The sequence below is a fragment of the Pleurodeles waltl genome, chromosome 12 (genome assembly GCF_031143425.1).
Source record: "Pleurodeles waltl isolate 20211129_DDA chromosome 12, aPleWal1.hap1.20221129, whole genome shotgun sequence".
NCBI classification, from domain to species: domain Eukaryota; kingdom Metazoa; phylum Chordata; class Amphibia; order Caudata; family Salamandridae; genus Pleurodeles; species Pleurodeles waltl.
Window position 1 is genome coordinate 626,323,355 of NC_090451.1, and position 12,303 is coordinate 626,335,657.

Sequence of the window (12,303 nt, forward strand, 5' to 3'; positions counted from 1 at the left end):
GACCTGTTGCTGCATGGCACAAGTTGGTGGTTGCACTCTTTTGTCTCTCAGTTCTAGAAAGGAGAAAAAAAAGAGAGAAAAAGGCAAAATCTTCACTCAGGATTCCAAACAGACTCAATCCACGGGGTTGGAAAGAGGTCGGAGACTTCTGTGGGTCCTTGGTTGCCAGGCACTTGTTGATAGCACCAGGCCATGGGCTTTGGTCAAAGCAGCTATTCACGATGTGAGGTTTAAACTCTACTGGTAAAATCATTGCTCACTTATTTTGGCTGGTATTTCAACTATTATGAGTTAAGCCAAATTGAGGCAGTTTTGAAAGAAAAATATTGATCGATGTGCAGTTTGAGCATTTTTTGCATGCCAATGGCTTTCATGTAAAATGAAGATCAGAAGAATTAACGTATGGCCACTGGGTGATATAAAGAATGTAATACCTGGGAAAGAGCCATGAAGGAGCAATCTAGACATAGAAAGAAGTAGAGATCCAAAAAGGGAGAATTCAACATATGTTAAGAAAAAAAGAGACCTGCCTACATGCCTCATAAGTGTTTGATATTCAACCTTGTTCTAGATTACTGAAAGCCAAGACGATCCGGTGGTCTGAACTATCTTTGGATGCTTCCATGCTGTCTTTGTCAGGTTTCTTCCTGGCACCAAGTATGCCTTTTAGAGTGAACGCAGTTTTTTATGAATGTTTTTCAATCTATTCCATACATCTGGTGCACCAAATGCCTGATTTAGAGTAATGAAGAACCCGCTAAAGGAAGGCAACACCTGCAGCACTGGTCGCACTGACATCCAGTTTTCTGTATCCTAGGCGGCGTACATGCTGCAGGTGCAGGCTTCATTATCTTTTCCATTGACTCTGCTAATGTCTGCCACTGACTCAGAAAAAGTTCAGTACATAAAAAACATGATGTTCCGCAACTGCCAGAAATAAGTACTGTGTCCCTAGAGTTCTGGGATGTACTTTGCACTCCTAGCAAGATAGAAAGACTTTAGTATTGACACGGACAACCCTCATCCCCCCATTTTGGGAGAACCTCCGAGTGCCCCCATTTGCTGATGGAATTTGCTCCACCTTTGATCGACATTGGTGAACTTCACCTCGAAAATGATTTCCATTTGCAGTGACTTTTCCAATGACTCGGAGGACGTTGTAAGTCCACCAATGTGGAGGGCAGCAGATCTGCTGACCAAACTCATAATCACACCATAACACTAGTACAGTAACTTGTAGAATTCAAAACACTATTTGGTTTGAATCTAATTGTTTAATTTGAATAATCCTTTATTATTTAACACAACATTTGCAAATGTATAAGGGCAATGTCAAAGTGGGATGGACCTTAAGAAACCTTGCTTAACAAAATCATCATTACTTGCCTGCTTGAAAACAATCAAATATGATGGAGGAATTGACTCTATGTAAAACACATTTGTAGTTAAGTCTGTTAGTAGTTGTGGTTAAACCTTTAGGAAGTGAGCCAGAACTAATATGAAAAAAGTCAGAAATACATTGCCTTTAATTTTATGCTATTTTTTTCATGCATATTTATTTCAAGGGGATTATATAAAATCCTTTGGATTATGCATTGAAATTATGACTAGGAATAGTAGATTTCCATTAATGCCTCAATACACCGGTGCTATGGGCCTCTTGAACTGAAAGTCTCTTCTAATATTGGTTCAAATTTTAATATTTTACAACTAATTTCTAGTATTCACCAGGCGATAAAACTGGTAAGATGGGATGTTCATTGCAGTTCGGTATGAATATGGCCTGATGTTGTAATTCATCTAGGATTATTTTTAGATGCCGCTTAGCCTGCTGCCTCGAAGGGGACTGAACATTTACTTGTGGTTAATCAAGAAAGGGAATAACATTGTGGAGTTGCCTCCATGTCCCAATCAGTCTCATCTTTGTAAAGTTCAGAAGCAAACCATAGTGTCCACTTTGTGGCATTTTGATGTTTAAAAGGATGGGGGGGCAAAAAATGGAGAAAGCACCTGTTATAATTTCTTCTCAAATACAGGCTTAATTTACACACTTGCGGTAGCCAACTCTTCTGATCCAGTACCTTGCAACTGCAACCTGGTAAATGAGCTAAACTTTCATCATGAAATTATCTGCTCAACATCCTTTTCAATATGAGTTTTATTTATCAGCTTTTGACTTGTTAAAATGTCCATTAGGAGTTTCTACTTGATTGTAGTTATTAGCCTCCTCTTTTTCTCAGGATGCACTTCCCTACCCTTGGGGCCAAATGCTAAAAGGGTCTACTTGGTGCCTAGCTTTGGTTTCAGAAGTCCAAGAGGATTATTTTTATTTCTACAGCACTGTCCTGTCCGAAATGGTCCGATTCTGCTAATTTCTGCAAAACTTTGGCGATCAGAAAACTTTTAAGTTTTGGGAATCATAAAAAAGGCAGCTGTGGGCCTAAATGCAAAATTAAAAGGGTGGTCCGTATGGCAGCTACACGCAGCGCAATCCGTGGATAAACTCTTTGTAGAGGACAAGAGTGACAGGCTACGTCACTAGGGGTCATAACGCATGAACCCAACTTCCTCAGTCAGAGAAACTTAAATTTGAGATTGCTTGTCTAGTCTTGAGTATGTCTAGGACATGGCCTAAAATCATCAGTTCCAAATATCACATCTCAAATTCTCCAGTTCTATGACCTGGTGATGTTGACTATCTCTCCCTCACCTTCTAGTTGTAATGTATGGATTCTAGGTGAGGACATGTTTTCATCTAGGGTGCCTAAAATATCGAATATTGTCTGCTAGAAGACAATCCCACCTTTGGCACCTGGATGTCATATCATCCTCTACAGCAAGAATAAACATTTAGTCACACCTAGTGCTTTTGCTGGCTCTGTTATCCGTAGTTGTTCCCATAATGCCCAGAGACTGCTCATTCCGCACAATGCGCTAAAAAGGTATCATCACTCCGCCATTCATTCGCTAACTCATTACTGGATTTACAACAAGAACGAAGACTTAAAGAACAACACAAGACAGGTTTTGTTTGGTTTGGTTCCAAGTGTATTGGTTCAGTAAAACAACAATTACATGATAGTTACTGCTTTCACATAGCCTAGCTGATAATACACATCTATGGTACTGACAGCAGAAAGCAACTAGCACAGCAGGAATGCTCTTGAGGCTCAGAGAGATGCAAGACTAGACCTGACAGAATCCTCCAGGCACAGAACAAGAAAGGCACTGGCAGTGGTACGTAGTTATATCTTTGGTGAGGTTCTCTTCTGCTCTGGAGTCATTTGTGTGGCATTGTGGCCTGTTTTTGAAATATTAGTGGTAAATTCCACACAAAGACCTAGACGCTAAAGCTCTCCTAATGCAAGTGCAGTAACAATTTATAAGTGTGCTGATATTAGCGTTCAACCCTACAACGCAATAAAACGCCCTAAACGTGCATGTGGGACATACAGTTCTCTACAAGCCATGAACATCATTTGCGGTACTGACCAAAACACGTCTTTTACCATGCAGAAAAATACAAATGAAGCGCAAGTGCATTTTCACATCGACCCGCGACTTGTCCCAAAGACACCCAAAAACGAAAACATTTACCATTACTAAACAATACGCGTTCCTTCAAAATCTTCTAGTGCCAGATTTAAGGCCATATCATTAAAAGGGCTTTAAACCCCAACAACCGTTCTTTTCTGAAATAAGACCGACATTCAATAACTATTTTATCCGCATTTACTAAGAGGAGGGAAGATTATCTGTCCTGCAAATATACTGCTTGAATCTAAGCGAGTACTGCTGCTGAGTTTTAAAACTTTACAATTTGAATAACAGATATCTAACCAGGATAGCATACTCCACTTTGTTTTGTCCTGATCACATCTAACACGTATGTAATATTTCAATATGGAGACTCTAAGGGCATGATTTATGAAAGCCATGCTCTGCCTTTGCGTCATTTTATGATGCAAAGGCGGGGCAAACTTACAAAATATAATTATATTTTGGAAGTTTGCGCTGCTTTTGCGTCAGAAAATGGTGCAAAGGGCGGTGCTAACTTTTCATAAATCAGGCCCTAAGAATGTAACCAGAGCAAGCAATATTACCTTTTTGCAAACAATAAAACTGCCTGGTTATTCCTTTAAAAATAATTGTAACCAGTTAAATCTTTCATTGATCATTGAAAAATGGCACTTCTGATGTGGAAGACTAGAGCAAAATACCACCATCACATTGGCTGTTCTAGGTTGTATTTTGAGGCTTTCATAGTACTTTATAGCCATGAAGCGCTCCAGTTCACAGTTCCATCATTAGTGACATTACTCAGTGGTTACAAAATGTAGTCCAAAATGCATCTATCAAAAGCAAACTGCAGGAATGTGCTGTAACCCACCATATTCTGAACTAAAAAAATAACCCAACAGTGTACTTATAAAATAAAGAAATAAAACCAATAAAGTTTAAGTGAAGGAAATACTTGAGAAAATCTCATACCACCTGTTTTCAACATCCAGATGTAACGTTGTAATCTTTCCAAGTATGCATATTAAAATTTGGCACCACTTCTGATGTATGAATGTTTAATGCTGAAATCATGTTGTGTTGGAGAGGAATTTTTCAAACAAATGTGGCCATTAATTAACAATGTTTGTAAACTGATACAAATGTTTTACAAATTGATGGTGGGAGCATACTGATGTCACATTTGGTATTTATATGTTTAAATGGTAGTGCTAATGTGACTTGTTGTATTTTGATTTGCGAAATTAAATAAAACATGCTTAGAAATATCATAACCAGTGATAAAATTAGAAAAAATAAAACCTTAGGCAATAAAACCTTAGGCCTTGATTAAATGAGCCTAAGAAGGCTAGTAACTGGTACTGAGGGGATCAGTATTTATTTGGGTAATATATTACTTCAGTTGCGAGTTAAGCTCTGCAAAATGGGGCAAAACAAGTGGTGTTTGGTGCTTTCCTTATCAACATCTGCATGTATCAATATTTATTGGGCACTTCCTCCTGATAAGCATTGACTGGCCAATTATCTACCTGAGAAAAAAGTGCAGGCCTCATCAGATAAGGTAATTATCCATGTGGTAAACTCTGCACAATCTGTATTTGCATCCGTTCTGCAAACAGGAGTTTTGCAGTGGTCACAAAATTACACAATATTTGTTATTAAGACCTTGGGATTTTTCCTGTTTTAAAAAAATATATTTGCATCAGTAATTTTGAATTACATGCACGTACAGGCATTTATGTGACTGCAATCCCTCATATTCATTTCCAAAGTTATTTTTACACTAAAAGGTATTTTCGCACATAAAGATTTTCAAATAAGATTGGGGCACGAAGAGATGAGAAGTGGGCCTTAAAGGGTAGAAATGAGCTATAAATTTGTGAACACTCACTAACGTACACGCTTGTATGTATTCATAAACTCACATTCAACCCCTTCCCAACCTGGAAAAGGGTAGCAACTAACGCCTATTAAGAGACAAAATATACTTCCTTCCTCAGCCAGAAGGAGAAGAACCCTCCCCCCCCAAAAAAAAAATTGCGAGGGGTTTCTCCAGATAATTTTTTTTCCCTGTGGATGAAAGAGAAGGAAAATTTTAATTTACTGAATTTACACTTATCTGTTTTTGTACATGCAAAGTTATACACCTATGTATTCTTGCATGCCAAAATGGTTCTGAATAAAGTTTTCTAGCGTACACCAGGAAACCCGCAACTGCTGCAGGTTTTTAGGCACTAGCTGGAAAACATTTTCTAAATAAAAAAAGCTCAGAAACATGCACCGGTTTAGGATCGGAAACAGCCATCAATGATTTACAAGGCCCCATGTATCAGCAACGGTCACCCAATTTCAGACCTGGACATATGAGAAATATGATAGATGAAACCTCAGCCTAAAGGGTGCTCACACTGATTATTTACACATAGGCTCTATTAGGAAAATAAATCTACAGATTTCACTACTTGTTAAATTCTTAGTAAGAATAATGCAGGTGCAAATGTATGGCTGAGGCTCTGGACTCACCCAATACCACACCTTTGTAGTTGGTATGATGTAAGTAAATGTTAGCACTAGTGACAGATCAGGAACAGCAAGAGGACTATCGGCGGATGAGGAAAAATCAAATATGACACCTGGAGCACTTCCATAATTTTCAAGATATGCTTCGAATATCTGACGAATCACTAGCCATTAGCTTGGGAACGACTGTCGGTCAGTCAAGAAAATACCAGTCAATATTATTCTTTTTTTCAAATCAAAAGGCAAATTGAACCTAATCATGATAAAGAAAGAGTTCAATGCAATAGTGACATAGCTCTGATTGCTAGTGGGTAACTGGACTGATTTTATCCGGATAAATGCACCACAAGTTTCGGAGCAACATCAGTCGTAAGATCAAACAGAGTTCAGGAGGCTCAGGGGCCTAAATATTAGGAGGGCCAAAGGAAATGTGGAGAGTGGTAAAGTAATTAAGAGCAAGATTATTCAGTGCAATTACAGCAAAACAACCCAAGTCATCTAAGTCAAAGACAAGGCAGCTCGTGGCATATACAGCAACCTGCAACAAAGCATTAAAAGAATCTACAGCAAAACAATTCTCCAAATCTACAACAAACCACTTAGAATAGGCCAACTCGAAGAATACGGAGCAATACAACTAAAGCTGTCAAAGCCAATAATCTATAGAAACGCAACTCAATGAACTGACAATAAGGAAGTTAAAGGAGGACAACTCAAACAACATACAAGTATAACACAATAGCAACAAAGCAAAATAATAAAGAATCTAAAGTAATGCAACTGGCAAAATCTACAAGGCACTTAGGGCAAGACAACTGAAGGCATATAGGAAATGTACTATAAGTGTAGGTTTCAAAACAACAATGAACCAAAACAAGGCACTGGGAGCAAACCAACTGAATGTGTAGTGACCAATAACACTCAAGGTATTTACATAAAGGCTCTGGGAGCAGGCAACGTATGACTCTGAAGAAACAACAACTTAAACTCCTGAGAATAAAGACTTCTGATGGCCTTGGGAGTGAGATATCTGGGTGCTGTTTCAGAATGACAGCTCAAGACTTGAATGCATTTCACCTGGGGTCTTATGTGGATGACTGCGGGGAGCTCCAGGAGAAAGCGTGTTGGGTGCATAACTTTGAAACTACAACAAATGATGGCCTATACAGTTTGAGAACTGAAGACCCTATATTGACAATTTGGGGTCCAGAATTCCAGAAACTGAGTGGAAGGCACTTTAATCAAGGTGACTCAAGGCACTTAAATCTACGTGGCTTAAGGCACAAAAAATGCAGAAAGTCCATGATGTGCGAGGGCATTGGATCAAGGCACTGACTAACAATTTAAGAGCAATATAAATCAAAGTAAAAGTATAACGATTCAATGCCATTTTCTTAAAGACAGTTTACATCTTGACAACATGACAATTTGTAGCATTGAAAGAAGGAAAAATTGAGGTATTAGGAGTAAGGCCATGGCTTTAAGGCTTAAGGCCATGTAATCGAGATGACATCTTTGGAAACTAAGACAGGCTCAAGAAAGGATAACCTGAGGATTTGAGGGCAAAATATTGCAAAGTACCCTTGTTCACAAAAGTAAAAACTAAGGAAAAGATGAGGAATTATGCCCTAGTTTTTACTAAGCAAATTGAACTGGTATGTTCCTTTGAAAGTATCTTTTGGTGATCCACTAATGCTAGCTCTTTCATTGGCTTTCATACAGATGTGGTAAATCAGAAGCTATGCCGTTATTTTCACACTCTCTGCCCAGCATCTTATGTGTTTTGCTTTCAACATTGCTTTTACACACTGTGGAAGTGTCTTGTGAGCCCATCCGCTTCCTTCCGCCTAGAAGGTACATAATGTGTATTTGTAAAGCCACATTCATCACAAGGGGTTTCTTGTTTCGAAGTAATATATTTTTGTTATTACTCAACTGTACTCATTTTATTTACTTTGGGGGATGAAAGCTGAAATGACCCACTGGGAATCAAACCTTAGACCACAGGCCCAAACACAAATCCTAGCTATGGATGCATAACTCCTCTAAGCCACCATACCATACAGAAACTAGCAACTAGTACTTTTTAAGCGGTCCAGCTTACTTTACCAAATTCATCATGAGCAACCACAGTACATAATGATTTCTCAAACACAAACATATATATATATTTATATAATGAACAGGGCAAGACTATTTTGCTGCTATTAGTGAGTTTCTGTACCAAACTGAAGAAAACCTCAGCCTTGTGCCTTCCACCCTCTAGGACCTCGCAGCATTCCCATACATATCAAGCAACTACAGCCTTTGTCCTGATACTATCCTTGCTTTGGTTCAGCATTTTTTTAGTTGATAAAGAGAATAAAGAAAGAATGTATGGCTTACAAAGATAGACGTATCATTTAAAATAAAAAAAAGTAGCAATGCCTTAATGTTGGCATTCCACTGGCTTTTTGTATAAAATTCCCATTATAGAAAATACATTTCTTTAAAAGAACGAAAAAGCATCTTTGCTGTGGGATGGACTTTGGTACATCAGATGCGTCACCCAGAATCCCGCTGGTTTACATGATGCTGCACTGCTGTGGAACCTGGAGACATAAAAAAGTAGGACAGAATCAATACAATTACAGAAAAAAATAAAGAATAAAAAATAATAGAAACAAATGAATGAATGAGAAGGAAATCGAAAGGCCTAGAAAATTGTGTTGGCTTGTGTGGCAAAAGGAGTTGTCAGAAATTACTTTTATGAATTTTTTGTAATTCAAGGAGAAAAATTATTCCAGGTGGACATCTTTTAGCATTTCCACAGTTTAGTTTTCAAATACATTTCCATTCATTTAGTTGAAGATCAAAGTGAAAAATAATTATACAAATGCTAGAATACACCAAATCAAATTATGTTTTAATAACAAGATGTATTACACTCATTGCCATATCCTCCTCGTTTACAGAGTAATAGACAATTGTAACGTGAATATGTTTTTTAAACGTGTTTTTCTAATGTAAAGAACCATCTGGGTTAGAAGTTAATCTTAATGTTAAAGTGTATTTTTTTAAGAAAATGCAATTTCTAATGTGAAATATATGGACCTTGGAATACTTAGAAAACCTAAAAATGCAATCAAAACAGCTACAACTGCAAAATATATGGTGGAAATTAGATTATTGCACTATAACATGCTAAGTTGTAGAAATAGCTGACTGTAATACCTAGAAAACAGAAAGTGGTACACATAAAAACATAGTTAATCTGATAATTACTGTGGTAATTATGGAATGTACACATTATGAATCCAAAATGCAATGCAGCTATATTAGATGTTTACTCTCAGAAATCCTGAAGGAGAGTATGGAGAGACACTGTCTTAGTAGTACCGTAGTGCAGTATTGTGGAAGTTATTCCTCAATTAGATTGATATGCGTGCATTAATATTAGCTATTCCACATCTGATTTTTTATATGTGTGCTAATAAGACAGCAATAAGAGCTATTGCAAATGACACAAAATCATTATGATGTGTTTTAATGTGTTTTCCTGGCTTTGCCTAAAGCTAGACCTCAGTTAGGCATTAATCAATTTTTTTTAAATATGGCTGACATACCATGATGTTCATTGTGTTTATAATTCTTGCTTGACATTAAACACAGCAAGATGCGCACTGTTTAATTCGTGTGACATGTTGTCTTGGAAAAACTCAATGTCTTTTTGCTACTTTCCAAGGCTTTATCTGCTAACCTCATGTACGGCATATATTCACAATTGTTTTCTGTTGTTTATGTAACTAGTTTGGTCTGACACCTCCAGATGACATTAGGTCATCTGAGGCAATAAATAGTCATTTAGTGCAGTGGTCTTCAAACTTTTTAATGTTGTGCCCCCAGTACAAAAAATAAATCATTGGTCACCCTTCAGAATTTTTCACAATTAATCTAACACATTAGCAATGTTTAAATATGTCTAGACATTTTTAAACATTGCAGTTAAGTTATGTTACTATTTTAAAAATGAAATCAAATACATTATACCAAACATACGGTTCTGGTCAGGCAGGCCTTTCTAACGTGTAAAAGTGTCCAGCATGATGCTTATTTAGGCCAGAGCCTGTCCCCCCTCCCCCGGCCCGTGATCATTTGAGGCCCCCGTAGGGAGGCCCGCACCCCAGTTTGAAGACCCCTGAAATAGAGGGATAGTGCCCAAATGTACGGGTATATGATGTTTTAGAATATTGCAGCATGATTTGTTGAAATATTGATACTCACTCTTTGCTGATTTAGCAGTTCTCATAACTTTCTATTCTAAAATTAGCTATCCAATCCCTCAGAATTTGAGGATGAGCAAGAGATTCTGTAAGATTTTTGCCTTTTTACTAGAGATGCTGTTGATTCTCTACTGATTTGCTGCACGTTTTAAACTGTTTTCAGATTTTGCTTAATACTGCATTTTCTCTGTACATCAAATGGCTTTATGACAATTAACTGCTCTGTATCTTTATTGATATAATGAGTTTACTGCTGCATGAGCATTTTCCTATGTCCCGTATTGCATTTTAAACGTAATAAACCTTCATGGCTTTTCCAAATTTCAGATCTTACCTTGGTTTTCAAATAACTGCTTACTTACTGTCTAGATTTTAAATGCTGCTTTGAGTCTCCCAATTTATTGGCATTCAGTTTTCTTATTGTGAATGGATTGAAGGTAGAGTTGCTTTGGTTGGTTTTAAACTAGTTAACTGTGGGAGCCTTGAGATATCAGCAAAGAGCATTTGTCTCACTGAAACATTGTGGTAGTAGAAGATTTCTACCACCATGTTTTTTAGGGGTTCTCCTTTCAGGTGCCATCGCCTCCTTTGTATGTGTGACTCGTGCAGCATCGGAGTTGACCTCAAAACCACCACCATTTTTTGGTTCATCCATTTAATCATCTCCCACTGGAAAGATGGGCCACCACTGCTGATGTGCATTCTGTCCATTCCCTTATCTCCCACGTAAAAGAGGCAGACTAGGCGAGCCATAATTCAGTCACGCCAGGGGGGGGGGCTATCATATCTCAGTCTTCAGGGAAGTGTGTAATTGCATTTCACGTGCCTGAGTAGACGTGCCTCAGCAGTACTTATCTGCATGGAGTGATCTTTTTAGCCTACCTACGTAGCAAGAGACTGCTGGAACCCCATGTATGTTTATATTGGCAATTTTAGAAACTATGGAGCCCTGGTTACACAGCTACTTTCTAGTCTTTCCCATATACATTCCTTTTTTTTCTACTGTAAGCAGTTTCCCTTGTTACTGGCTACCAGATTCCTAATGCTATTTTGCACTTGATTCATATATCTAAAGCTAATACTAGGACAAAGTAAAGACTGACTGATGTCATCAATGGCGTCACCATGCTCATTCAGTTTCAAGATGTCAAGATTATGCTCAAGATCACCCCTGGAGAAACGGTATGCAAACCCAATTTACAAGGAGAAAGACAGATTGCTTCGGGTGACAGGTCCACAGCGGGAAGATTGACACCTTGGGGCGATCGGATGGTGACAGCTGGTAAGAGACACAGGAGAAGTTGCCTTGCAAGGGGGGAGGTTTTGAACAAGTGCTTGTATGGCTAACCAAAAATCATAAATGCAAAACACTCCTTCGACACTTGACCAACAACCTTGAAAAATCACTGTATTTTTCTGCATCTTTAATTGGAAAGTTTTGTAATGCAAATACGTAGAAGTCAATTGCACGGTCTGTTGTTGAGTAAGTAATGAATTAGATGTTAGTGCCCCAATCAAACACACATACTGCTGCATGTACAGTGCCTCATGTTTGAGATGGTCCGGGTAAATAAACATGCTTCCTGCAAGCTCCTAGGAGCTAGGCTCACATTATATTAATCATCTATAAATATGAAAGATCACCAAACATTTTTGGAGACTATGACAAGTCATTCCTACAGGATGTCCGGCCATTGCCAGTTTTCAGTGCAGACATGGTGTGTAAGTCCACTTCCCGAAATCTACACACACACACACACACACACACACACACACACACACACACACACAGAAACATACAAAGACCTACACAACACAGGACCAGAATAACTGAACAGCCACATATACTTTCACCAACCCACCAGACACCTACACTCTGCCTCACTCCCACACACTCCCACATATGCAAAAGCAAAACTGTAGGTCACTCATTCTCCCTCATCACAGCAAAGACATGGAATGACCTCTCTCAACACATCAGAGCCTTCGCCTCACGTCTTGA

At 38.3% G+C, this 12,303-nt stretch overlaps 1 protein-coding gene across 2 annotated transcripts in view; it reads right to left on the reverse strand.

The window, feature by feature from the left end:
• Positions 1-3,025: 3,025 nt before the first annotated feature.
• The window catches only part of LMNA (lamin A/C), a 112,915-nt gene continuing 103,637 nt past the window's right edge, over positions 3,026-12,303 (reverse strand). For both annotated transcript variants that reach the window (XM_069218015.1, XM_069218014.1), the window contains exon 12: positions 3,026-8,630. In XM_069218015.1, coding sequence (XP_069074116.1) covers positions 8,604-8,630 — 27 coding nt within the window. In that variant the 3' untranslated portion in view covers positions 3,026-8,603. The remainder of the gene's footprint in view (positions 8,631-12,303) is intronic.